The sequence below is a fragment of the Drechmeria coniospora genome, chromosome 02 (assembly GCF_001625195.1).
Source record: "Drechmeria coniospora strain ARSEF 6962 chromosome 02, whole genome shotgun sequence".
Taxonomy (NCBI): Eukaryota; Fungi; Ascomycota; class Sordariomycetes; order Hypocreales; family Ophiocordycipitaceae; genus Drechmeria; species Drechmeria coniospora.
Window position 1 is genome coordinate 5,298,931 of NC_054390.1, and position 27,053 is coordinate 5,325,983.

Genomic DNA, 27,053 nt, shown 5'->3' on the forward strand with positions numbered 1-27,053 from the left:
GACACTGCCCAAGTACCGACTACCTGCGCCCTGCACTCCGTGTACGTGGCCGTGGGCCTGTAGGTGCCAGCCACATCAAGTACCTGGGGTGTACACACAGAGAAGAGTCACGTGATGGGCGTCAACAGCCACTGCCGAAATGGGTAATGCGGAGAATCTCCAACAACAAGCCACCGATCTACGGTCCACAATTAGCGGAGACAACCTCCGGGTCCCCCCTCAAACGGCAAGTACTTATTATTAGGCACTCCGTACTTGTCCTGTACATGTACGTATACTCCGAGTACTTCAAGTAACTGTTCCGAACGGGTACTTGTGCTAGGCGCCTGCGATTACATTGCAGTACATGAACCGTACAATACTGGCCCGTGAACTGCACTGGCCCATGTACCCCATACACCATCTCGTACACGCGCATGGGCGGGCGATTCTGTACCATGTACGGCAACGAGCACAGAGAACCCCCCCCCCCCCCGGCGGTAGATACATGTACGGTACTCCGTACGGCGCACCTTCATGTACATGTACCGCGAGACACCTGCACCGCTCCTGGCGGGTCGCTCGCCAGAATAGGACTAGGAGGCTCCCTGTGCTCATAGGCTGTGCATTGTAGGTCGTCCCGAAATGCGTTTGGGATTGACAGCAGCCTCGTTCCTGTTCCTCCAAACTTCTCCACGTTCGCACCCCTAGCCTAGCTGGACTCGTCCTCCTCCTTTGCCTCGCTACACCAGCCCGTCCGGTGGGGACTCGCCGTCGTCTCGTCCAGGAGATGGTACCTACCCGCAGCCCTTAGGGCATGTAAGTAGGGGGATGGCGTCGATCCCTGGTGCGTTTTACTTACCAAGCATGCCCGTCCTCGCCGTCATGGGCGATGCCCTTGGGCACTCGACCGACTCGGTCCGTCTGCCGCACTATCGCTGCTGGCTTTGCGAGGTGGCTATGCATGTCTGGTTTCTAGTCGTCGAGCCATCTGGCATATCTGCGACACCGAGACCACGTGCGGCAGAGTTATATAACCAAGACGCGCGCCCACGAGACGTCATTGTCCCGTTCTGCACTTTCGTCGTTCTTTTTGCGTTCTCCTCGGTCTCACTCCTTAATACCGAAGGACATACTAACCACTCTCTGCGCAGCTCTCGTTCCTTTCCCACTGCTGCCCAGTGCCATCCACTGCTGCTGACTGCATCTGCATTTTCCCCCACTCGGTGAAGAGCCAACATGGCACCCTCACTCTTTTCCATCAGCTCGGTCGCGCTGGCCTGCGCTGGCGGTGTCTTCGCCAACCGGTACCATCTAGCCGACACGTACGATGTCACTCACAACTTCTTTGACAAGTTCAATTTTATGACGGTACGGCCACGATCCATCCTTCCATCCGCCGAATCCCTGCATGCATCTAACGTTCGTGGCAGCATAAAGATTACAACAACGGATACGTCAAGTATCTGAGCCAGGAAGATGCCGAGAAGCAGGGCATCGCGGCTTACGAAGACGGCGAGGTCTACCTGGGCGTTGATCACAAAAGAATAGTCAAGGCTGGAGATGTCGGTCGCTCTAGTTTCCGAATCGAATCCAAGACGACTTTCAAGCACGGCCTTCTCATTGCCCGATTCACCCATCTGCCGGACAACTCCTGCGGCTCCTGGCCTGCCTTGTACGTCGCTCTCATCCCATCCTTCCTCGACCGAAACCTGCCTAACATCGTTCCAGCTGGACCCTCGGTGATTTGGAGTGGCCCAATGGCGGCGAGGTCAACATGCTGGAAGGCTGGAATATGGACAAGTCCAACAAGCCGGTGATTCACGTCGGACCCGAGAGCAAGTACGGTCGCTGCATGATCGAAGGTTCCAACTCAACCGCGTCCATCAGGAGCTTCAACTGCGATAACCAGTATGAGAACAAGCAAAAAAACCAATACAAGTTTCAGGGCTGCGGTGCCTCCGATTCCAAGGCCCCTTTCGCCGACCCCAAGGGTGGTATCTGTAAGTCATGTCGCTCGCCACTCCTTTTCCATCCCCATTGGCATGTTCCTAACCGAAAGCAGACGCCATGGAATGGACGAGCGACTTCATCAAGCTGTACTCGTGGAGGACCGGCAGCGAGCCTGCCAACGTTGGCCAAGACAGCCCCGATACCTCCACCTGGGGCATGCCATCCATGTTCCTCAAGAACGAGAACTGCGACATCGATCGTCATTTCACCAACCAAAGAATCATCCTCGACATCGCATTCTGCGGCAACCCCGTTGCCCAGGACGTGTTCTGGGGCCAAGGATGCAAGGCAAAGACGAAGGAGGCTGTCTGCGCCGACTACGTCGGTAAGAACCCGGCCGATTTCAAGGATACCTACTTTAGGATCAAGGATATCCGGTACTTTCAGGACTCCTCCAAGTCGACCTTCTCGGACTCGAAATCCATCGAAAGTTCTGCTACGGAAAATGGCACAACTACAGATGCTCTTACTTCTCCTGCCGAAGACTCGAAACTTTACGAGGAGACTGCCACTGGCAATGGCACAACCAACGCCCCTTATGCTCCTGAGGAAGACTCGAAGCTTGTTGAGGAGTCTGATGCCGTTAATGGCAAGACCGATGCCCCTTATGCTCCCGAGGAAGACTCGAAACTTGATGAGGAGCCTGCTGCCGCTAATGGCACAGCTTATCCCCCCCAAGCTCCTATGAAAGACCAGAAACTTGGCGACCAGCCCGCTCTGGCCAACAAGTTGGAACTTGACGAGGAATCTCTTCAAGGAAATGCAACTCACTCATACCAAGCTACTCCTGTTGATGACTCGGAACCTAACAAGGATGCTGCAGCTGAAGATGAAAACGCCATTGCTGATGACATGCCTGTGCCGAGCATGACCCCGGATTCAAGCCTCTCTGCTTCGTCCAACAAGCTGAACATGTCGTCCCAGGAGGCAGACATGTCCTCTTCCGAAGCCGACCAGAGCATCGACACGGAACTTGCTCCCTCGGATGAGATGCCAGAGGTGGAAACGGTCACTCCCAATGGTCCCCTGTCAACCAAGTATGAAAACCGTCCCGCTGGTTCGTCTGGCTGGATGATGGCGACCAACTCCGAACCGATGGTTGCCTCAACTGTTTACTCGTCTTGCGTCGTCACTGTCACAAGCTGCCCGACAACGGTCACCAACTGCCCCAACAAAGTCAGGGTTGTTACCAAGATGATTCCCATCTACGTTTACGTCTGCCCTGCCAGTCAGGTCAAAAATCACAATTCTGGCACAGATGAGCACCATGACGTCGGTCTTCCCATTACCCCGGGTAGCCTTCAGCATTACCCAGAGGAGGAGTCATCGAACACTGATACTGAGGAGCCCGAAGAGCCATTGGCCCCTGTGACTAAGAAGCCTCAGGTGGAAAACCCGGATGAAGAGCCAGTCGTCCCTGAGCCTAAGAAGCCCCTGGTAGCAAACCACGACGAAGAGTCGGACCTCACTAATACCAACGAGGACCAGTCGAACTACCAGGGTGAGCCAGAAGAGCCATTGGCCCCTGTGACAAAGAAGCCTCAGGTGGAAAACCCGGATGAAGCGCCAGTCGTGCCTGAGCCTAAGAAGCCCCAGGTTGAAAACTACGACGAAGAGTCGGACCTCACTAATACCAACGAGGACCAGTCGAACTACCAGGGTGAGCCAGAAGAGCCATTGGCCCCTGAGCCTAAGAAGCCCCAGGTAGCAAACCACTACGAAGAGTCGGACCTCACTAATACCAACGAGGACCAGTCGAACTACCAGGGTGAGCCAGAAGAGCCATTGGCCCCTGAGCCCAAGAAGCCTCAGGTAGAAAACCCGGATGAAGAGCCAGTCTTCCCTAACCCAAAGGAGCCAGGAGTACCTGCAGAGCCAGTTCTTCCGGAGCCAGAGAGGACAATCTCTACAATCTACTCTACTAGCGTCCAGACTATCAAGGGATGCCCATCTTCAGTCTCCAACTGCCCCGATCGGGATAATGTACAGTTTGTTACAAGTATAGTTCCGTCATCTACAACTATTTGCCCTGTCAACACTGAGCAGACTCCCATTGTCCCTGCCCAGTCGCCGATCAACCCCGAGCCAGAGATCCCCGAGCAGACTCCTGAGCCAGAGACAGCTGAACCAGAGATTTCTAACCAACACATTCCCGAAACTGAAGAGACTCCTGAGCCTTACACTCCTAGGCCGACTGGGCCAGAGACTTCTGAGCAACACATTCCCGAAACTGAGGAGACTCCTGAGCCTTACACTCCTAGGCCGGCTGAGCCAGAGACTTCTGAGCAACACATTCCAGAGACTTACGAGACCCCTGAGCCTTACACTCCTACACCAGCTGAGCCAGAGACTTCGGAGCAACACATTCCTGAGACTGAAGAGACTCCTGAGCCTTATACTCCTAGGCCAGCTGAGCCAGAGACTTCGGAGCAACACATTCCTGAGACTTACGAGACCCCTGAGCCCTACACTCCTAGCCCAGAGACTTCGGAGCAACATATTCCTGAGACTGAAGAGACTCCCGAGCCCTACACTCCTAGCCCAGAGACTCCTGAGCAAGGAACTTCTGAGTCAGAGACTACTGAGCAAATCATTCCTGAGTCAGGGACTCCAGAGCCAGAAACATCTGAGCAATTCATTCCTGAGGCAGGGACTCCAGAGCCAGAAACATCTGAGCAATTCATTCCTGAGGCAGGGACTCCGCAGGCAGAAACATCTGAGCAAATCATCCCTGAGGCAGGGACTCCTGAGCCAGAGGCACCCCCGCCCCAGATGGGTATTTCGACAGTGTACAAAACCAGCGTTCAAACTATCAGTGGGTGCCCAGCCACAGTCACCGATTGCCCCAATGGGAATCAGATCGTCACCAAAACCATCCCCTGGCGCACGACCATCTGCCCCATTGAGCCTGGTCAGACCCCTCCGGTGCCGCCTCAAGAGCCAACCCCTCTTCCTTATGAGTCAACTAATACAATTGAGGAGGAGCCGCCTACTGCTCCTTATCCTTTCAAGGAACCGTTTTCTCCTCCTTTCCAACAGCCGCCTTCTGGTGCTAACGAGCCGCTCCCCCCTAATGACCAATCCAATACCATTGATGAGAACCAGCCTTATTATCCTGAGGGGGGCACAACTTCAAATATGCCGCTTCCTCCTCCGAATGATCCATCCAATACTATTGAAGAGGAGCCTCCTACTGAGAAGCCGCCTTCCTCTCCTTATGGAGTGCCGGCTTACACCACTAAGGAGCCGTCTAATACGATTGAAGAGGAACCTCCGAGGAACCTTCCCGAGCAACCCGAAGCCTCCGTCGACAGCAAAATTATTTGGAACGACGAGCCTTCCCAGTGCACCACCGGGGCAACCGTCACGGAGACCATCACGTCCGTGTTTACTGTGCCTGGCCCGCTTGTCACCCAGTATGTGTCTGTCTGTCCGGGCTGCAAGTGAGAAAAGGCATTCTGTTGTGGATGATTGCTTGGATTTGAGTGAGCGCGCAAAATGTTGGAAAGGGCTGGCACCTATTTTGTATGATCCAGATACGCACGTAGATCCCAGCTTGTAGATTTTTATGTCAAATCATTACACGAACTGTCTATGCCCTTGACACTATATCATCTCGAAGCCGTTGCAAGAAGGTAGGAGGTCATGTCGTGCCTTTTTCTGAAATTGATGAACCGTGACGCACAGTGTCGACGATATGCGGAGCCATTGTAGGGGCTGGACGGGGATTAAAATAATCGGCGCACCTGCATCGTACACTTTCAACAACTGGGATCTAGGAAGTAACAAATACTAGTAGTGGTGTTTCACAAGTTGTTCTATTGTAGAAAAGTGACACAAAATCGTCAAAACATGCATCGCGTCAAGGAATACGGCTCGTCCAACCCTTGCCACTACCAGCCTGTCCTTGGACGTGCACGCATCAGACGACGCTATTCTACGCCCCACCGTTTGCCATAGAGGGTAGAGAGTCATCCAAGCAGACCGATTTCTGCTGAGCTTGAGCGCTATAATTGAGAGTACATTACATCCTATACCTGGTCATGCTGTTGACGCTAATATGTGTTCTCTTCTGCTGCGGAAAAGCAAAACTTTGGCAAAATGGGCAGCTCCTATCTGATTCTGCTAAGAATCCGTACATCCGAGCGTGCAGCAGACCAACATCCAGATTGAACAAGAGCAGCAATGAAGAGTATTTCCAAAAGACTTCCGTCCAGTAGTAAATGTGTCCGTGTCCAATCATGCCTCGCAGATCCTGGTTGCGCAAGGAGGGTATCATGCTATCGGTCATCCTACACAAGCCGTCACAATCCGAACTCGCCCGCCATCCTAGCGCATGCATCATTTCCGTGCCAGCCTCGATGCATGCCGTCTCGTCTCATGTCCGTCGTTTCGTCCCAAGCCGCGTCGTAGACGAAGATGGTCATCGCAGCCCCTGGAGGCCCTTCTGGAGTATGAACCGTACTGGCTGTCTCGCGCGCTTGTTGGCGAAGTTCCGGCCGACGCGCGGGAGAAAGGGCGTGGTGAGCATGGCGACACTCATCGTCTTGGGCATCGGCGTCTCCCCAGCACCCTCGCGCAGCATCACCGGCATGTCGGTCCGCAGCATCGGCTTGGCCAGGCGGTCGTCGAAACCCCACTTCAGCAAGCTGCCGGTGCGGAGCCAAGGCTCGAGGTTGCGGCACTGGCTGACGTCCAACCACTGAATGCGCGTGCACCCTCGAAGGATGTTCTCGACGCCCTTGCCCGTCACCCTGACGCAGCCGCGCACGCTCAGGCCTTCGAGCTCGTTGAGGTGCAGGGCGATGCTCTCGAGGCTCCCATCGCTCACGGCGCTGCCGCAGAAGGCGAGCCGCAACTCGCGGAGCTTGGGGAGGCCCAAGGCGACAACCTCGGTCGAGGTATCGGAGAGGGCGCAGCAAAAGGATAGGTCGAGGTGCGTCAGGCCCTTGGCCGCGTTGACGAGCGCGACGATGGCGTTGTCCGAGAGGTAGGTACAGTCGGCCAAGCACAGCTTGGTGAGCTTCTCGAACTTGTAGGCGGCCCAGGACTGGAAGCCGGCGTCGGAGATGGAGGTGCACCGGGTGAGGACGAGAGACTGAAGCCGGCCGGAGGCGTGGGCGGCGAGGTGGGCCATGGAGCGATCGGTAATGTGCTTGCAGTAGGAGAGGTTGAGTCTGCTCAGGTTGGGGCATCCGAAGACCGTCCCGGGCACCGGCCGCGGCTCGTCCTGCTTCGGGCTACGCTTCCGAGGCTCGTTGGAACTCGAGGCGACGGCACCCTTCTTGGAGGCCGGAGAGGCGGGGACGACCCATCCGACGACGCGGCCGAGGAGGCTGTCGCCGACCTTGCGGCAGTTGCTCCAGTCGATTTCCTCGAGACCCTTGGCCTGCTCGCTCATCTCGAGGATCTGGTTCGCCGAGACGTCCCAGACGGAGCGCATCTTCCACCGTCTCACGTTCTTCCCGCAGTGCTTCCACAGGGCGGCAAAGCCGTCGTCGGTGATGTGAAAGCAGTTGCTGAGGTTCATGCTCACGGCGCGGGTGCCGACAAAGGGGGCGATGTAGCGACCGATAGTCTCGTCGTTGACGCGCCTGTTGTAGCGAGACAGGTCCACGTCATGGCAGAGCTCGGGGGAGGTGGTGACGATGTCGCGCCAGTGCCTGCAGACGATGCGCAGCCGAAAAAGCGCACCGACGTCGAGGTGGTGGAAGATTCGGGCCAGCAGATCGGACGACAGCCGCGCTCTGGTCTCGGTCTCGGCCGCGCTTCGCTGCAGGGTCCGGGCCCGCTTCGACCTCACGCCCGGCTCCAGCTCCGGCTGCGAGGGCGAGGGCGAGGGCGAGGGGGCGAGCGACATGGGCGCCATGTCAACGAGGGACTTGGTCCCGTTCAGCCGGCTGTCGAGCGGCGGCGTCGGAGGCGCCAAGGACTGCCGCCGCCGGTTTCTCAGGTTCTCCATGTTGACGCTCAGGAAGGGGTCGGGGTCGATGCGCTCCATCAAGTCGGAGTCATCCTTGGCCGGCGAGGCCGACTTCGAGGTCGAGGTGAACTCGAGGCTCGGCAGTATCTCCTGGGCCGCCGGCGTCTTCAGCACCGGCGGCCGGGACGACTTATGCTGCTGCTTCGAGGCGGCGTCACCCATTTCGACGTCCTCCTCGTCGAGGCTTTCGAACCGCAGCCTCGCCGTCCGTTCCACCTGGGAGCGGATGCCGGGCGGGCAGCGGCGCCACAGCTCGTCCAGGACGTCCTCGGGCACAACGAGGCACTCGACGGTCGTGATGGACCTGACCGTCGCGGTCCGGTCGGGCGAGAGGCCGAGGCTCGTGACCTCGCCAAAATATTGGCCGGAGCGGAGGCGCGGGCGCGGCTGGCGCTCGGGCGGAGGCGGCGGTTGCGCCTGCGACTGAATCGCCTCCTCGTGGACGACTTCAGCCTCGCCCTGGACGATGAAGTAGATCTCCTTGCCGGCGCAGCCCTGCTGGAGGATCTGGGTGAAGGGGGGGTACGTCTTGGGCTGGACGTTGAGGCCGAGGAAGTGCAGGATGTCGGGGGGCAGGGTCGAGAAGAGCGGGAGCTCCTTGAGGGTCCTGCGGATGTTGACTACGCCGCTGCCGATGATGCTGCCGGCGGCCGGGTCGTCGAAGAGGTTGGGGCTGGGCGACTTGCGCTTCCTCGAGTTGACGACGGTGCCGTCCTTGATGGCGCCCGTCTCGCCCCTGTTCGCCTCGCCGGGTGTGGGCGCGCGGGGGAGGAAGTCTTGCTTGGGCAACTCGAGGGTCGCGTCGGCACCCTCGCGCCGCTTCTTCTTGAGCAGGTTCAGCCGCTCTTGGGCCTCCTCCAGGATGGCCTTTTCCATGTCGGGGAACTTGGGCATGACGAGCCGCAGGTCCTCCTTCTTCAGGACGAGCAGGAGGCATTTCGTGCGGGCCAAGATGGTGGCGGTGCGCGGCATATCCATGAGGACGCCGATCTCGCCGAAGAAGGCGCCGGGCTTGAGCTCGGCGTAGACGGCCTCGCCATCGCGCGAGGTGACGGCGACGACGCCTCGGACGAGCCAGTACATGGCCTTGGCATCGTCACCCTCGGTGATGATGTGATCGTTGGAGCCGTGGATCTGCGGCTTCAGATGATTGCCGATGGCGACGAGGAAGTCCTCGGGCGCGGACTGGAAGAGGGGGAAGGAGCGGATGCGCTGGACGAGGTCGAGCGGCATGTCGCGGATGGTGGAGGCGGCGAGCGGCGAGGGCCGTACGGGGCGTGACGGGTTGCTCTCGACATCGAAGGAGCGGATGAGGGAGGTCGGATTGGACATGGTGGCGGCCGAGCTTGCTTGCTGGTGATGGGCCAGCGCCCTGAAGGGCGAGGGCGAGGTCGGAGAGCGCCCGCGCTTCATGTCGGCCCGACGGGCGTAGGCGTCGGCGTCGGACTCGAAACGTTCTCGATGGTCAAGGGCGGGGACGAAGACTGGCTATGATGAGCTCGGCTCGGTAGGGATCGACGAGGGCCGGCCGCCGATGAGAGGCTGAGTCGGTCGGTCGGTCGGTCGGTCGGTCGGTCGGTCGGTCGGTCGGTCGTCGTCGTCGTCGTCGCAGCGAGGGCGGGTTCGCGCGTGGCCGTCTCTTCGCCAGCGTTCAGGCCTCGCACCCGTCGTGGTAGCAGGGTGGAGAGCGCGGAGGGCAGGTGGGCTTCGCCGTCGAGCAGCTTTCACGCCCTGTGCTGGGCGAAAGCAGGATCGGGGAGGGACCCAACGCACGGGCCCCAGCCCGGGTCTGGCACAGTTGTCGGTCCGTCGGCAGGAATGAGGGAGGCCACGAACGATTCGGCCACGGCACAGCGTCAGAGCCAGGCGCCAAGGCAGGAAGCGGTGCGCGCAGCGACGTGGCGGGATCAGCAGGACGGAGCACGATGCGTCGAAGCGATGCGTCGAAACGGCGAGCGAGAGAGGGGTCGAGCCACGACGCGCCGGCAGGGTCGGCAAACGCGGGAGAGGACGGGCGGTTCGGAAGCCAAGTCAGGTCGGGGTCGGGTCGTTTGCCGGCGCTGGTGGGTGATTGGGGGCGGCGCCGGATGGGATGCGGTCGCGAACAGGTTCGAGGCTGCAGCGACGAGAAGGATTAGCCCCCGGGACGATGACGCCAGCGGGCGGCGGGCACACTTCACGCAGGCCACGAGGCAGCGAGTCGGCGGTGGGAAGGACGACGTGACGACGGTGGGTGGTGGGCGGTGGGTGGCTCGGGCCGGATTCAGCATCCGCCGGGAGGTGTGGGCGATGATGGGATGGAAAAGGGAGAGACGAGCGGGAGGCAAGATGGAAGAAGGTGAGAAGTGACGGCCGAGTTCTCTCGATGAGCAATCGACGACGGACGACGACGGGGGGGGCAACTACTGAGCTAGGAAGGTACGAAGTCGTTACGAGGGCTTGCCATACGTTTGCCATGTACACCGTTATAGGTAGGGAATCAATAGGGACTAGTTAGTACCTGCACCTAAGTACCTAGTAGTCATAGTTGACTTGTACTGGACTGGTGGTTCCTTATCTGTCAGTACATTCTGCCATGCGCATTGGCGCTAGCTGACCTTGTACCCCAGCTCCGTAATTGCAGGGCGCCGTGCTCGTAGGTGGACCAGTAGCTACAGTACGGAGTACTTGCACACCTAATTACTTACTACTGTACAGTACTCCGTACAGTACGAACCATTGTGCCCAAGTACATGTAGTACTACGTTACAGTAAGTACAGTACGTACTGCAGCAACTGTACCTACATGTACAGTACGGAGCACAAGTATTAATACATGCAGGCTCAGATGGGTTAAGCCCCGAGGCGTTCTGGACTGCGACTTTTCTCGCACGAGAACATGGAATACAGTAGTGCACGCCTACAAGAAATACCTAGTAAAGCAGGTGTACTCCCACGTTTCGGATCCTAGGTAGGAATGATGTGCCAGCCCGTAGTCATCGTCGGGATGCTGCTCGTACGCCATGAAGGTGTATCCGTTCTCCGTATGCGGATGGGTGATTTCCGCATGGCGATCGTGGGTGTAAGTACTTACTTGCATTACAGTATGTACTTAGCAAGCAGTTCGTGTAGGCGCCGAGCACGGAGTGGGACTTTGCGAGAAGCGGCAAGTCTGGACCGGCGCTCTGGCCCGTACCCGTGCAGCGCGTGCAGGGCCAACAGCGCGGCAGTTGATGAGGGTTCGAGCCATGCAACTTGCCGCAGCACCATCGGATGCGGTACGTGGCTAGGCCGAGTTATAGTTGCACACGCACCCGCACTCGGCATCGATACCTGCTGGCACGTACGGCGCACGAGAAGACGGACCATCCGCCAGCCCGGCGGCGGCGTTTTGCACTCCACTTTGTCGCCCGCGATGTTAGACGGCGAAATGGCTTTGGCGGACAGCGCAGCCCGCCAAAGCTACCGGAGGCTACTAACAGGACAGACGGTACTTGCACTTGGCTGTGCGGAGTGCTGTAGATGCAAGTACTCACTCACCAGTAGCATGGCCACCAGTAGCATGGCCATGGCCTGCCGGAGATGGCCACGACCAATCATGCCCTCGCGCCCCGCACGGAGCAGCTCCTAGCCCTCGCCCACCTCCCGTGCTGCCGCCGGCCAGCTTCATTCGCCGCCGGGCTCCCTGCTCCCTCGGTGCGGGCAAGCGGCAGGTCGACCGAGACGCGTGCTGGTCGGCAGCGCTGTATTACGGGGCGTTTGTGCCGCTGCTCGACCGGGACCGGCTCCCTGCATGATGTCCGCACGAGTGACCAGGTTGCACCATGTCATGGAAGCTTGGAAGCTCCATGGAACCCATCTAGCCGTTCGGACCCCAAGTCTCACCTCGGAAGGCCTACCCTTCGGCCCCCCTTCCCCCCCACCTTCGGACGGACGACGAGGGTGACCCACTCCATCGAATCGGCGCCGCCAACGGTTGGCCGACGATGGCTTGGATGCTTGCGTAAAACGGGGCCCACGAGGTTGCGTTGCTGGCCAGCAACGTGTTGGCCCGAACATGTCCATCCTCGTCCGTAGGCGAACTAGGCTGCAGCCGCCGGACGCCGGTCTGGGTGCGCGACCGCCGCAAGCCAACGACGCGGAAGTTTGCATCATGCGCGGTGCAGGTACGTGCATCCAACGCGGGACATGTGCCGTAGGCCACTGTCGCTCGCGATACCAGCTTCCATTGAACTCTGCGCCGTCGCAGCGGAACGCACCGCCCCCGGAGCAACTGCCCGGCATGATGCGGAGAATGGAGCGGGCGATTACGTACTCGGAACGGTCCTGTGCGCTGAAGTACGGAGTTTTGTCAGTACAACTACTGTACTTTAAGTACAGGACGGAGGAGACGTAGGTCACTTGCTGTGAGTACATGGACGCCGAAGTATGTACGCAGTTGTACTTATTGTGCGCCTTGCTCCGTACATGCGCAGCTAATGTTCGGCTCTCCGCAGATACGTTCTTTACAGTACTTGCTTTTTTTTCCTACTTGTTTATTACACGTCGTATTGCGTACTTGAACACCGTACTTGGGTTAGTATGTACTCGCCCAGTGTGCTTGTAGTACACTCCGCCCCGTAGCTGCGCTATGCCGTAGGTGTACAGGTGCGGTACATGTGCACGGAGTACATGTATAAGGAAATAATTGCTGTTCGGAATGATTCTGCTGTTTATTACTCTGTACATGTACTTGTTCATCCGTCACATATGCTCGGATGTACTGTAGCTGTACAGTGTAGACTCTGGATGCGTGTGGACCGGTGACACCGACTGTACTGTACTGTACTGTACTTGTACTTGCTGTACGGAGTAAGACTCCGTACTGTTCGTGCATTTGATCACGTTTGTGCATCCAATAATACTTGGTATTTCCTCACCCTTCCTTGTTTCACCTACTCCGTGCTTGTCGTTGACAGGTCAATAAAATACTTTGCATGTACAGAGTATTCTGGACGCATGTCCGGCTCCCTCTTACTTACATTCAGCAGCAAAATCGAGGTCGGCCGGCCATGCATTACCCTCCTGTTACTATTCATTGGCAAGTCTAACGGCGGATAGGTACCGATACAACTCGATGCCTCACAAGTACCTGCTAGCTACGGGGCACTTTGTGGTTTGTACTGTGCATGTCTCGGCAGCAACTACCTCATCTGACGGACAGCGGCGGGCCATGCTTCCGAGAAAAAATCCCTCGCTCCCTCACCCCATCCTGCTCCCTGCTGCAGCCCTCAACCGCAACCTGCGCTCCCCGCCGCAGCCCTCGAGCACGTCGCTCATCCAGGCGCGCCGCGAGGAACCAGCCCATGCTCCTAGGCCGTGATGCTCGCCGGTTGCCAGCACCGTGTCGCGCACGCCCTGGCAGATGTGGCGATGGGCTTCCAAAGCCTGCACGGAACGGGCCGTCGATGGCAGCCTTGTCCAGTCCTCGTGCCGGCGGCCGATCGGATCGCCGCCTTTCCTCGCCTCGGTCGACGATGGATGGCGAGCGATGCCACGGGCATGCAGAAATGTACGATTCGCTACGTCTAAGGGTACTCGGGCCCGATGGTGCATGCTCAACGCACCGTCTATCGATGCTCTCAGCCGTGCGCCTCGTCCCGCCATGGTTCGCCGTGGGACGTCGGGGCGACGGCTCCCGAAACTGCCTAGGTGCGTAGGAACGTCTTGAAGACGTCCGAGTTGGTGCAGTCCTCAAAGGGGTAGCCGACGTCACGCAGAAACTGCGACAGCTCCCCCGCCTCGTCCTGCGGGCACGAAATGCCCGCCAGCACCTTGGCCACGTCGCCGCCGTAGTTGCGGTAGTGGAACAGGCTGATGTTGAAGCGCGGCCGCAGCGTCGTCAGGAACTTCTCGAGGGCGCCGGGCCTCTCGGGGAAGCTGAACATGTAGAGCCTCTCGTTGGCGACGTGCGACTGGCCGCCGACGAGGTACCGCACGTGGCTCTTGGCGAGCTCGTCGGCCGAGAGGTCCGTCACGCTCATGCCCTCGGAGCGGATGCGCTTCATCAGCGTCGCCAGCTCGTCGTTGCGCTGCGCCGCCGGCGCCGTCAGCGACAGGCCGATCATGATGTTGGCCCGCTCGCCGCTCGCGTACCGGTACGAGAACTCGGTCACGGCGTGGGGCGTGATGCTGTCGATGAGCTTGGCGAAGGCGCCCGGCCGCTCGGGTATGGCGACGGACAGCAGCGCCTCCTTGCCCTCGCCCAGCGTCGCGCGCTCGGCGACGAAGCGCAGCCGGTCAAAGTTCATGTTGGCGCCCGACGTGACGGCGATGAGGGTCCGGCCCGCCTCCTGCGACGGCCGCTCGGCGACGTAGCGCTTCAGGCCGGCGATGGCGAGGGCGCCGGCCGGCTCGAGGCCGGAGCGGGTGTCGTCGTACATGTCCTTGATGGCGGCGCAGATCTCGTCGGTGGTGACCTCGACGACGTCGTCGACGACCTCGCGCGCGATGCGGAACGTCTCCTCGCCGAGCGTCTTGACCGCCGCGCCGTCGGCGAAGAGGCCGACGTCCTTGAGCACGACGCGCCTGCCCTTCCTCAGCGACTGGGCCAGCGCGTTGGCGTCGCGGGCCTCGACGCCGATGACCTTGACGTGGGGCGCCATGCGCTTCACGTAGAGGCCGATGCCGGCGATGAGGCCGCCGCCTCCGCAGCAGCAGAAGACGGCCTCGACCTTGGCCATGTTGACCTGGCCGAAGAGCTCGCTGCCGATGGTGCCCTGGCCGGCGATGACGTAGGGGTCGTCGAAGGGCGGGATGTTGATGAGCCCGTCCTGCTTCTCGCGCCGGCCGCACTCCTCCTTGGCGGCGTCGAAGTCGGCGCCGTGCAGGACGACGTGGCCGCCGAGCCGCGCCACGTTCTTGTGCTTGATGCTCGGCGTGCCCTCGGGCATGATGATGGTGGCGGGGATCTTGAGCTTGCGCGCCGAGTAGGCGACGCCCTGCGCGTGGTTGCCGGCCGAGCAGCAGACGACGCCCCGCCAGCTCTGCGCCGGGTCGAGGTGGGCCATCTTGTTGTAGGCGCCGCGCAGCTTGAAGCTGAAGACGGGCTGCGTGTCCTCTCTCTTGAGCAGGACCGTGCACTCGAGCCGGTCGCTGAGGTTGACGGCGTGCGTGAGGGGCGTCACCCGGCAAGCTTCGTAGACGCGCGACGTCGCGCTCGCGATGAGCCGCAGGTACTAGACGGACGGACGTCCATGAGCTGCGCGCCCTCTCGAGGAGGGCACCGGCATCGCCGAGGGCCACTCACATCAGGATAGCCGTTGGGGAGGAGGTAGTCGTCGGGCACAACGGCGCGGATGCGTTGCCGCTTCTCCTCCGATGACGGCGACGGGTTGGCGCAGTACTCGGTGAGGGCCATGCCGCCCGACGGCGTCTCGGGTCTGGCCTGGCCGTCGACGTCGTCGACGTCACCATTCGTGTCGCATCGCACCGGAACGATGCCGTTGGTCTTGGGCATGTTGACTTGTTGCCGGACGTCGATGGATGGGGGAGATGCTGTTGGGGCGGGGGAGGGGGGCAGATTCATCAAGCCTTCCCAGTCTACTTTCTTGGAGCCTGCCCAAGATTTTCGGATGGCGGGGCGAGCTGGCGGCGCAGGGGTTCACAGGCGAGCATGTACCGGTACCGGTACTAATGGGACGACCGATGCGGTGGGACACCACTGCGACCCCGCCAGTTTGGCCACGACAACTCCCGGTAAGTACTGTAAGCACTCCGTACATGTACTGCAAGTGGTTGTACAACTACTTACAGTACTTGCAGTATTACTTACAGTACATGTGGAATCACCACGTGGGCCGCCAACTTGCTCGCTCAGGCACCGTCACGCTTCCGTTGCGCTTCAGCATGACTTGGCCGCCTTCTCGCCTTCCCGAGGATGAATATAGATGTGTCGCGTGCTCAATGGGCACGGGACCAACAAATGCAGTCCCGACTGTCTCGCGCACAATTTGCAACGGCCGATTTCGGCGTTGGTCGTGCCCCCTCCACGGGATCACATCCGTCGATAGCCCGGGCGTTGGTTGGTGTACGCCTATGTACAGTCCAGCAAGTACCGAGTACGTGCAACCACATGTAAGTACGTGCATGTAGTTGTAAGTACTACGGCATCAATAAGTACTTGCCGGCATTGACTTGCATGCAGGTGTACTGCTATGGAGTACCTAACACTCCGTTCATGCACCTACATGTACGGAGCGCAATAGGTACAGACAGTACTTGTGCATCAAGTACGCCGTAAGTACATGTACAAGTACTGTACGTACCGGATACTAGCAAGTATATTGTGATTCGACAAAAATGACGATTCAGCTTTGGTGGCGCTACTCGTACAAATTGAATCGACATTTTTGCCATCCCACTGTACTAAGGAGTAGTGGCACATCATTCACTGTACTCCGTAACTGTACTCTACGTAGCAATTACATCTACTGCAAGTATCAGCGAGTAATACTTCGTACTTGTAGGCCAATACATACCGAGCACCTAGTAGTCATGCCCTTAGAGTACTAGGAACACCGTAAGTACAGTGCTCCGTCCTCTGTAAATAGAGGCACATGCAATATAGTATGAGTTGTACTCCATACTGTGTACACCTTCTCCGTTCTCACGAGTACTTGTACTTATGTGAAAGTCCTATTCGTGGCACTTGCTCATACTATTGTTCATCCGCAACAAAGCCCAGCAGCGATGCGGCGAACCGAGCACCAGCGATGAAATCCCCTTCGATTGATGCGGCCCGGGCATGTAGGATGGAACGCTGGCACATGGAAAAGGCCACCACCAGTGTCCGGCTTGCACGCAAAAAGTGTGATGCCGACTCTTCGTCGTCTTAAATATGGTAATACAAGTACAGTGCAAGTAGTATACAGTCATCCAAGTGGTCATAGTCCTCAACCGTCGTGAGCCAATCAATGCCTTCAAATCCTTCCGCTTCGCTCCAGCTCCTCGTACGTAGGCGGCGCCTCCCCCATCGTCCGAGTCTCGCGCCGCACCTCGGTCACGAACACGTCCCGGCCGGGAGCCGTCGGCCTCGCACCGTCATTCCTCATCGCGGGAGCCGGCGCGACCTGCGACGGGTATCCTTTGCGCTCCACTCGTCGTGCCGATCGAGCTTCCCGACGAAGCTCGCGCTCATAGCGGCGCTGTGCTTTCCGCCCGCAGCAGCCACGCCGCTGCCGCGGTGCATAGTATCCGGTGCTGATGTTGTTGCCGCCGGCCGCCGTCTGGTGGTTGACGGTGGAAACGGGCGCACGGTAGTAATAGTCGGCCCGCGCCTGCTGGTTGACGGCGGAAACGGGCAAATGGCAGTAATAGTCTGCACGCGTCTGGTGCATCGATGGCTGGCCATACCCATACCCCTGGCCGTACCCGTCGTGGTGGCGAGTCGATCTCAGCGCAAGACCGGCAAGGCCGAGCAGAAAGGCCATTGTGGAAATAGGTGCAAGTAGCGGTGCAAAGGTATGTGTCGTTTCTTTGTTTTCCGTCGAAAATTTCGTCGACGGGTGGTGAGTAATGTTAAGTCTGTCTGTAGACGGTTGTCTAGTAGATTGATGATGGCAGTGACGTAACCTGGAAGGGTTGTCTCAAAGTCTCGAAAGATGCTTGATGAGAACAATTCCAAGGGGGGCGGCCCGGTCGTATTTATATTCCTCGAACCCCCTTGCCATTCTACGTCATGGAATCAACGGTAACCGGCTTTGCTCCCGTCGATTCCCGTCCATGCAAGTCCTTGCGATTTCTATTCGTTTTCCGTTCGTCCATCTCCATGCAACTCCGTGCTTTCCCATGGAGATGGAGGGGAGACTGAGCCCCTGTGCGCAGCTGGCTTGCCAAGACACAGCCTCCGGCTTCGAATCGGAATCCCGCTTTGGTTAGCGCAAGGGCGATGCCGAGGCCCCCCACTTTACTGCAAGGCTGCAAATTGCGGGGCTGCCATCACTCGGCAACTCAGCAGTGCCAGCACCGTCATGGGCGAGGATGCCCGTGCCACTTTCTCGTTGACAAAGCAAAGGACCTGCCTTGTCGGCGTGTCATGCCTTTCGATGGCCGACGGTATGCTAGTGGCGGGGGGCCATTGGCGGTGGGCTATTGATGGCAGGCTCGTACTGGAGGGAGGCAAAGTTGCTGGCGAGGCAGACTCGCCATCACCCTCAGCCGTCTCCGTCTCAGCCCCCCCTTTCCCTTTCTCATCAGCCGCTCGTCTGACGCGGCCGGCGCATGCCTGCCTCGCCTCTACGGCGTGTCCAGCAGTCGTCTCGACAGCTCATAGTGCGCTCTCAACAGCGCCAGCCCTCCCATCTGCGTCTCCACCGTACGTCCCCTGCCGCGAGCGTTCGGGTCCGAGGCACGGCTCGACAACGTCGGCTCGGGTTCGGCGGCCGTCCCTGACCCAGCACTGCCCATGGCCGCCTCACGAGCCTTCATTTTCGGACGCCGCATATCATCATGGCAGCCCGGCCCCTGGGCTCGCATGCCAGGCATCCACTTCGAATCCGTGCCCCAGATGGCGTCCAGCGGCGTCCCGTCGTTGCGGTAGTCGGTCGCGTTGGCCGGCCTGCCACCGTCGTCGTGCCGGCCGACGAGCGGGTCGTGGAAGATGCCTGCGCCCCACCACATGCCGAATCGACCGCTCGAGTCGCGCGTTCTGCGAGCGGCGTCGGCGTTGTGCTTGACCCAGCCGACGTAGGAGCGGCAAGCCTTGTCGTGAGAGAGTCGGACGAGGCCGGGCCTGGGCGTCGTCTCGGCCGCACCTCGTCCCGAGCCGTCGGCATCGGCGGCGGCGCAAAAGCCGGCGAGGTGGTGAAAGAAGATGCCCTTGAAGGTTTGGCTGTCCTGCGAGCAGGTGGCCCGCACGTCGCAGCGCTCCTCCAGGATGCCGCCGCGGCCGATGCCTCGCCACGGCGGCAGCTCGCCGGGCGGTAAATCGTCGATGATGTCGACGGGAGCATTCGCCGCAAGATTCCAGCCGGTCGCCTCGACGACCGAGCGGACCAGCCGATGGCCGTCGTCGAGGTACGACGAGCTCCCCGTGACGCTCCACAGGCCACGCTGGCCCGTCAAGATGATGCCTTGGTTGTAGGTGTAGACGGTCTCGTCGCGGATGTCGCATTCGACGTTGCCGGGCCTGCTGCCGTCGACGTGGTAGCCGTCGACGTAGAGTCCCTGCCGGTTGGTCATGCCGACGCGCTGGAGCCACCTGTACCCCTCGACCGCGGCGGCGAGGTAGACGGGATCCTTGGTGGGGAAGCCCTTGCTCGCCACCCATGACGCGTCGAAGGCGTCGTCGGGGAAGTGTTGATACATGGCGACCGAGGCCGAAATCCAAAGCTCGTTGGTCACGGCATTCTTGTAGGGAAGCAGGCGCGGGTTCCACGTCATGCCGCCGTGGCACAGCGTCGTGTCCCAGCCCTCGGAGGCTCGGTCCCAAAAGTCTCGTGCACGGTTGGCAAAGGTGCAGAAAAAGCGGTAGCCTTGCCAGGGCATGGTCTGCAGAGCTTGGCCGAGCCGACCCGGCAGGCCAGTGCAGTCATCCTCCTTCGTGCCCGGGTGGTGCAGCTCCGCATGGAGTCGCACGAATCGGAAGGCCTCGAGCCAGCCGAGGACGGCCCAGAGCATGTCGTCGTACGCCTTGAAAATGTTCAACACAGCATTCTTCGGCCGGTGCGAGCGGTTCATCTCCCATTACCTGGTTCTTGATGGCCTCGGCATTCTGGCCGAAGAATGAGTGGACGACTTGACCGTACACGGAAGAGATGAGGTTCTCCTTTTGCCTCCAGCTGGCACCGGTGCCGAAATCTCCGTCGGCGAGCGACTGGGTCAACGTGGCCAGCATGCCGGAGACGACCGTCTCGATCACGGCGCCGGTCCAGTCGATGGACGAGGGCCAGGTGCCGTTGAGGGCATCAAAGTAGGTCGTCTGCAGGACCGAGAGGGCGGCAAAAGCATCTTCAAGAATCAGCACGCTCTCGAGCGTCCCACCGGACACCTGGCTGGGCGAGCGACTCTCTGGGGGCTCTGCATCTGGAGCCAAGCTTGACTTGGTATGCCACGCTGGACAGAAGAAACGGCCAGCGGTAACGGTCAACGTCAGAGGATGGAGAGTAGCAGGGAAGACATGATGCACAACAAGAAGAACGGAGAGGCACCCTGCAAGCAGGCGGCAGACCACCTTGCGTCTGGGACACGAGAGCCAGCCGTGGAGAGTTTTCCGGCTCCAGCCGTTGGTGCGCGACGAAACAGGGTTCGAGGGAGGCGAGAGTAGAGCGGCAGTTTCAAGCTTCTCGGTATATTCACAGCAATGCTGCCGATGGCCACGAGTTCTCGATCCAGGCAGGCTCATAATTACAACGAGACATGGCCATGGGCAACGAACTTGGAGGGGGAAAGATGGGGAAGTTGCACAAGGAGGGGTTGGCTGCCAGCCGCGTGTCAACTTTTAGCGCTGCAATGACCCACCTCCACAAGATACCGTGGCTTGGAGCAACGACGGCTGAGCAGCACATACCGTGAGTACACCTGGGATGCTGCCTGCAACATTCAGTTTTCACGTTGCATGTTCTCCGAACGGAACGGTTAACAGTACCGATGGACTATCTAGGTGTGGTTGTACATACTGTACCTAGATGCAGAGCACAGCACATGTATGTACTCCGTACAAGTACGCAGAACACAGTGCTCGCACACTTACTCTTAGACTGTATAGCACCTGTAATCGTTGACTCCTAATCATCAGCAGCCTGCAAGCCTCTATTTACACGAATAGCTGTTTAATGGCGATGATTCATCCCTCAAGACCCGGGACCTGCTTGGCCGGCGTGGCGCCAGGGTATTTCAGATATATCCATTCGTCGAAACAGCACCCCGACCTTGCTGCCGTCTTCGCCACGTAGCTTCTGCTGGCCTAACCAAAGTGCCACATCTTGACCACGAAATTCCTCACAAATAATCATGCATCAACGTGGTGCTCTTGCGGTCCAAAGTTCGCGGCATACAATTTCTGCATATGTACTTGCTGAAGTTTCAGTAGAGCCCAGGACGATTGACTGTTGCCTAATCACCGTTGCCTTCACCCTGCTGTTTGCCAACGGGGTGTGACATGTGACACCGCTTCGCGGCGTGAATCGCCAGATTACGACGATTCTCCGCCTGAAATTAAGACTCATGACCCGCCGATTTACGGAGTACGCACATATAAAACTACGTTGATCTGGCTTCGGCTCCGTGGCCCAGAAGACTCGACAGTTCTGTCGATTCCGAACGATCGCACCATACGGATCCATGTCCGGAAATGTTGGGTCGCAGGTCAGCCGGCCAAGTTAACGGTTGCCTGCAACTCATTCCTTGCTTCATCGCTGTGATAGGATGCAGAGCACCGAAGTGCAAGAGTCTGACCATGCAACCGGCCCAAAGATGGCCTTTCTTTAGTGGCTGCCTACACTGAAACTCGGCTTACGTTCTGAATGAACATATAATAGTCTCACACGTTTTGCCTGAATCTCGTTGGAATGTCTCCTCACTTTCAAGCTTGTCTCCGTTATTCCTCCCATCCTCATTGTGCGCGTGGCACTTCTGCTACTAGCTGACCGAAGTTTCCTCGTCCTACCCCCATCTTCCCTGGGGGGATGCCTGAGAACATAAAGGATGGCCACTCTTCCGGAGAATACAGTGGCATAGTGGAGGAGGGGAAGGTGGCAATATGCGTCAAAGGAAAGGAAATAGCCGCCTTGATTTCTTCGGGAAAGGGTGCCCAGGAAAGGAGACGTCAAAACAGGGCGGACAAGAAGGCAAAGGCCACCAAGGAAGGAGAGAATGAGCAGCAGAAATGATGGGACCTTGGTGCCAGCATAGCAAAAATCCCCAAGGACCGCCATCCACCACACGGACTGCGTGTGCTGGCATTCCTGCAATCACAAAACTCTTGCACCAGCTGTGACGCTGGGCCTCAAGGGCTCCGTGACAATCCATTCAGGTACTCAGTCACAGAACAAGCTTCGAACTTCATCGTCGTACGCTTGCTTGTCCGCCATCTTCTTCCGAACAACATCGTCCGGGTCTCTACACCAGAAGCTTGATACAATCATCTCGGCATCGAGTGAAAGAGACTCTGGCGGATACAAATGCGTTTCGAGGAGGAAGTACATGGCATTCACAGACGACAGGCAATGCCAGAACCACACTCCTTTCGACTCCCACATACCCTGCATCACCTTTGAGAGCTGAATGCCGTGCCTGGCCTTGGCCTTGGTTGCTCTCTCTTCCTCTTGAAATGCGCGCATAAATTCTTGCCGCACCTCGTCGTACCTATCGAGTTTCTCGTTTTTAATCTGGTCGATCGCGCAGCCGGTCAGCCAGTACGGCACCTCGAGCATTTCCGGCGGAAGGGCGCATATCCATTCTAGGTCAATCAAGCCCATGACGTTCCACTGCTTGTCAACTAGAATATTGCTGGCGTGAAAGTCGGTGAGCTGAAGCAGAAACGGCCCGCTCCGGAGTTCTCGTTGAATGAAATCGTGCGACAATACTCGAAGCAGAGCCTTGACAGCCATCTGGCCACGGCAGTCGTCCTCGCTATAGACGGCGTTTGGCTGGCTCAGGAAACGGTCATCATGAAAGGTGAGGGTGTCGGATACGAATGCATCGGTGCAACTGTACGTATCTTCCCTTTGCATCGTCCTTGGCGCGCCGTCATTTTCCAAGATCATCATCGAACAAGACAGAGGCCGATTCGTCAACGTGACGGTGCTGTCGTTGTTGAACTGGAAGGAGCCGATTCGCGCTTGAGGGATGCGCGCGAGGGAGAGAATTATCCGCGATATGCCCTTGAACAACGTTTGCCTCCGCACTTCATCGTCGCGGTACGTTTCAAAGGTATCGGAGAGCATCCGACCGGTTTCGGGGCCAAGGTACTCCAACACCATGTATGCCGAACCTACCTGACGGCTCGGCGGGTTCCAGACGTAATGGGAAAGCAACGGAAGTCGTAACAACTTGTAGACTGTGCGCCAGAACCGCCGGGTGAGGCGAGAGAAGAAGGGCATGTGTTTCGAATGCGTAAACTATTTGATGAGCGAGAGCGAGAACAAGCCATCGGCAAGGCTTACATGGCGACCGTCCAGGAATCCAAAGCCAAAGAGGTCGGGCGAACGAATCTCGGGGCAATGTTCTTGAACCCATATGTACGCCCCTACCTCGCAGCCCAATTTCTCGTCGATCGTGCCGGGGTATCTGGCCTCGGCGAGCTTGTGCGGAATGGGGCAACGAAAGAGTACCTTGTTCGATGGGAGGGCCGAGTATATCTCGACCAAGATGCAAATGTTGAAGCTGCCTCGGATCCAGTGCTGTGGCGGTAGCACGGTGCATGTGTCTCGCTTGCCTAGCGCCAAATGATGCTGGATCAGAGCCTCGATCGCTCGCCTCTGCGTCCAAAGATGATCGTAGAGCTTGTCAGTCGCGGGTCCATAGGAGGCCCAGTTTATGACATTTTTCTCTTCCTCCAGGGCCGAGTCGATCGTGATGGGGTGTCGACCAACGAGATTCAGTTTTGGCGGCATGGCAGCTTACCGATTGATGGCCATTACTGCGATGGAAGCTGTCATCCGCAGGGAGCGTTGACATTACACGGACATTGGGAGGTGCTTCGGATCAATGTTCGAGCGTGCCGGCGGACCAACCGTGCTCCAACTGTGTTATAAGCAACGCAGGCTTGGTGGTTTGAGACCAGAACACTCCGAAATAGCCATACTCTCGTTCAAAGAGTGGCATACCCGCAGTGCTGCAGTGTCGCAAAGTTGGAGTGTCACTCCATTCCTCATCCTGCAGTTCCGTGGTCTGTGCCAAGCCTTCTGCGGGTAGGACCAGGAGATTTCGGTCAGGCAGAATCACAGAACCGGCCGCTGATATTGTTGCTGACGTGCGCTAGGTTGCATCTAGGTGTGCTGTACTTTCGTAAGAGTGGGAAAACTATCACGGCCGGTTTCGATGCTAGGAGCATGTCTGGGCGGCTACGTTTTACGAGTTCACTTTCGTTGTATTACTGTATTATTACTTATGTTCCGTTTCGACCCAGTAGCCGAGGGAGGGTACTCCGCAACTGGTCGAGGATGGAACGTACCAATTCGACTTGCATGTATGGGGCAGTAATACTCCGTACAAATGCTACTCATAACTAGTAGTCGTACTTGCATGTCTAGTAGTAGGTATACTTGGTAGGTGTACGCGTGCTTGTAAATGGGCGTATAAGTACGGAGTGCTCTCTACGGAGTACTCGTCACGGGTGTTTGTAAGTATTACATGAGTACATGACAAAAATGACTACCACAGAGGGTGCTACGATGCTGTGTCTTATGACTTGTCCCAGACATGGGTGAAGTACTGCAAGTATAGTACAGCAAGTACAACTGCAACTATTACATGTCCGGACTAAAATTAAGTACTTGTAAGTAAGTATATCACCTGATACCTACTACAGTACTTATAAATGTACAGTATGTAAGTAAGTACGTACCATTACGTGTGCTTGTACTGTACTTGAGTGTACTGCAAATACTGTAAGTACTTTGCTGTGATATTCATGCTTGTAGTTTGACGAAGCGGCTCCAGCAAACCATGTGTGACAAATTACAGTAATTACCCGACTCTCCATTACATAATGTATCCACCAGCTTAACACCAAGCACATTATCCAGCGAATATCGGGTCGCTATGCGAAGCCAATGACAAGGCCAAGGCAAATAAAATATCTAAGTATTACTTACACTTACAGTAGTTGTACTTGCACTTACAGTAGTTGTGCACCTTCAACTGCACTCCGTACAGTACACGTACTTACTGTACACCTACTCGTACACCTACAATGTAATTAAGTACAAGTGCTCCATACTCCGTACAAGTACTTGCACAACTAAGTCCTGTACAGTGCGTACTATAGAATGGGTTTTGTTATACATGTACACCTACTCCGTACTTGTACTGTACTGTACTTGTAGGCTTTCGCGGCCGCGGCTTGCCAAGATGACTCGGCTCATCCAAAAAAGGTCTGATATAATTAATACTCAAGGCCTGATGTATTACTTGCTTGCCCTTGTACGGAGTGGGGTGCCGGCACATTGCGGCGCGCCACAAGTACACATATATAACGGATGGTCGCCGTTGACACAATTACACGTACTTGGTGCTGGAGCGCAATGAAATAAACGTCCTGCCAGCTGGTTGAGAACCACTCCAAACTGGAGACGAAAGACAAGAATTTACGCCTCTCTCTCCTTGCCAATCATGAAGCTCTCCCTTGGTGTTTTGTGTACATCGCTGCTCGGTGCAGAGGCGGCGGCGGCAAGACGACCTCAACTGACACCAGAAGCCGTCGCGGCTGATGTCGATTGGATCGGGTACGTTGGCCGTTCCGCTACGCTTTACCTGCTGGCGAGTAACGTTTCCGGGTGCTAACTCGCTCAGGCTCAAGAACGTACTCGGCAACTTGTACACGATTGCCAAGAACCACGGCGGTAACCGCGCCTTCGGCTTGCCCGGCTACCGTTTCTCAATGGACTATGTGCTCCAGCGGGTGCGGATACGCTTTGACAAATATTTCCATACAGAGGTGCAAGAATTTACCCAACTGTACTACCAGTTGAATGAAATCTCCCTCGCGGGTCCGGAGGGTCAGGACATCCCCGTCTTCTCCATGATTTACAATGCAGCAACACCTCGGCCGCACGGAATAACAGCGCCGCTCATCAACATACCGGTGGATGATGACCGCGGCTCGGCATGTTTTGCAGACCAGTGGAATGGCATCGACGCCAGCGGAAAGATTGCCCTCATCAAGCGTGGCAAGTGCAGCGTCGACGCCAAGGCCAAGCTCGCCACCGCCCACGGCGCCCTGGCCGTCATCATCTACAGCGAGGCGGGCGGGATAAACTACCCCGCCTATCTCACCGCCGAGAATGCCGGCAAGCTGGTCCCCATCGGCGGCGTCGGGGCCGGCGTGGGCTCGAACTGGAGCCAGCGCTTGGCGGCTGGAGAGCAGCTCAAGGTCAGGCTCATCGTGGACGCCATCACCGAGCCGAGGCGGTGCTGGAACATCATCTCGGAGACGAGAGAGGGTGACCCGAACAACGTCGTCCTCATCGGCACCCACTTGGACAGCGTGCCGACGGGGCCGGGCATCAACGACAACGGCAGCGGCATCGCCGCGCTGCTCGAAATGGTCAACTCCTTCAGGAAGTTTACCGGGCTCAAGAATAAGATTCGCTTCGCCTGGTGGGGAGCGGAAGAGTGAGTAACGCAGGTCGGATCGTGGGAGTGGCTGCCGTTCTTACTCTGGACATAGGGTCGGCCTGGTAGGGTCCAGCCATTACGCCTCGAGCTTGAACGAGACCGAGGCGGACAAGATTCGGCTCTACATGAATTTCGATACCATCGGCAGCCGCAGGCCCAACTATACCGTCGAGGCGAATGACGATGCCGATCGTATCGCCGCAGCTCCGCTTCTCGAGCACCTCCTCCTGCACGGTGGCCTGCCGGCGAAGATTGTGTAGGGATCATCCATTCGGCTCCCGCGGGAGGAAGCGAGGGCGTACGGGCGCTAACGTCAGGCAGTCCGTATTCTCCTATGTCGTCCAATTATTACGGCTTCATCAAGCTAGGCATCCCGACCACCGGCATCACGGCCGGTACCATGTTTCCGCTCGACAACCCGCCCGACCCCTGTTTCCACGAGGCCTGCGACGACATCGACAACGTCAGCCAGCAGGCCGTCGTGGCCAACTCCAGGGCGGCCGCGTACGCCGCCGCCAAGTTCGCCCTCAGCCTCGATGGCGTTCCGGCGAGAAATAAGACGACGGCGATGGCGAGGGCGGGAGAGACGCTACAGCTTCCATACTGGTGATGAGTCCGATGATGGGGTGGCAGAGCAGGTTATGCGACTGGGATGAAGCATTGCGTCGGTGCCGAGTCGATTGGCATCAGGGGTGAGGAGTTTGAGCGATGCATGGAGGACTCAGCTGGGTTTTCATGGGCCATGGCACTGGCGGCGGTGGGCATCATGTCTATATCGCCG

The 27,053-nt window shown here is 58.0% G+C and overlaps 7 protein-coding genes and 1 pseudogene across 7 annotated transcripts; 2 read left to right on the top strand and 6 right to left on the bottom strand.

Annotated features, from left to right (window-relative positions):
* Positions 1-1,218: 1,218 nt before the first annotated feature.
* On the top strand, positions 1,219-5,439 carry DCS_04539 (uncharacterized protein; the record flags this gene model as incomplete). The annotated part of the gene is made up of 4 exons (XM_040801848.1): positions 1,219-1,350; positions 1,413-1,654; positions 1,711-1,982; positions 2,045-5,439. The coding sequence occupies 4 exons, from the start codon at positions 1,219-1,221 to the stop codon at positions 5,437-5,439; spliced, it is 4,041 nt and encodes a 1,346-aa protein (XP_040656881.1).
* A 976-nt stretch (positions 5,440-6,415) lies between these two features.
* Positions 6,416-9,307, bottom strand: DCS_04540 (cyclic nucleotide-binding domain-containing protein; the record flags this gene model as incomplete). Its single annotated transcript, XM_040801849.1, has 1 exon — positions 6,416-9,307. The coding sequence occupies one exon, from the start codon at positions 9,305-9,307 to the stop codon at positions 6,416-6,418; it is 2,892 nt and encodes a 963-aa protein (XP_040656882.1).
* Positions 9,308-11,853: 2,546 nt separating this feature from the next.
* Positions 11,854-12,370, bottom strand: DCS_04541 (annotated as a pseudogene).
* Positions 12,371-13,641: 1,271 nt separating this feature from the next.
* On the bottom strand, positions 13,642-15,452 carry DCS_04542 (threonine ammonia-lyase precursor; the record flags this gene model as incomplete). Its single annotated transcript, XM_040801850.1, has 2 exons — positions 13,642-15,171; positions 15,243-15,452. 2 exons carry the CDS (start codon positions 15,450-15,452, stop codon positions 13,642-13,644), a joined length of 1,740 nt encoding a protein of 579 aa, XP_040656883.1.
* A 1,462-nt stretch (positions 15,453-16,914) lies between these two features.
* Positions 16,915-17,424, bottom strand: DCS_04543 (uncharacterized protein; the record flags this gene model as incomplete). The annotated part of the gene is made up of 1 exon (XM_040801851.1): positions 16,915-17,424. The coding sequence occupies one exon, from the start codon at positions 17,422-17,424 to the stop codon at positions 16,915-16,917; it is 510 nt and encodes a 169-aa protein (XP_040656884.1).
* An 805-nt stretch (positions 17,425-18,229) lies between these two features.
* DCS_04544 (glycosyl hydrolase) lies at positions 18,230-20,336 on the bottom strand (the record flags this gene model as incomplete). The annotated part of the gene is made up of 2 exons (XM_040801852.1): positions 18,230-19,624; positions 19,683-20,336. The coding sequence occupies 2 exons, from the start codon at positions 20,334-20,336 to the stop codon at positions 18,230-18,232; spliced, it is 2,049 nt and encodes a 682-aa protein (XP_040656885.1).
* Positions 20,337-21,969: 1,633 nt separating this feature from the next.
* DCS_04545 (uncharacterized protein) lies at positions 21,970-23,547 on the bottom strand (the record flags this gene model as incomplete). The annotated part of the gene is made up of 2 exons (XM_040801853.1): positions 21,970-23,052; positions 23,098-23,547. 2 exons carry the CDS (start codon positions 23,545-23,547, stop codon positions 21,970-21,972), a joined length of 1,533 nt encoding a protein of 510 aa, XP_040656886.1.
* Positions 23,548-25,267: 1,720 nt separating this feature from the next.
* On the top strand, positions 25,268-26,882 carry DCS_04546 (putative aminopeptidase y protein; the record flags this gene model as incomplete). The annotated part of the gene is made up of 4 exons (XM_040801854.1): positions 25,268-25,380; positions 25,448-26,269; positions 26,325-26,528; positions 26,594-26,882. 4 exons carry the CDS (start codon positions 25,268-25,270, stop codon positions 26,880-26,882), a joined length of 1,428 nt encoding a protein of 475 aa, XP_040656887.1.
* Positions 26,883-27,053: the final 171 nt, after the last annotated feature.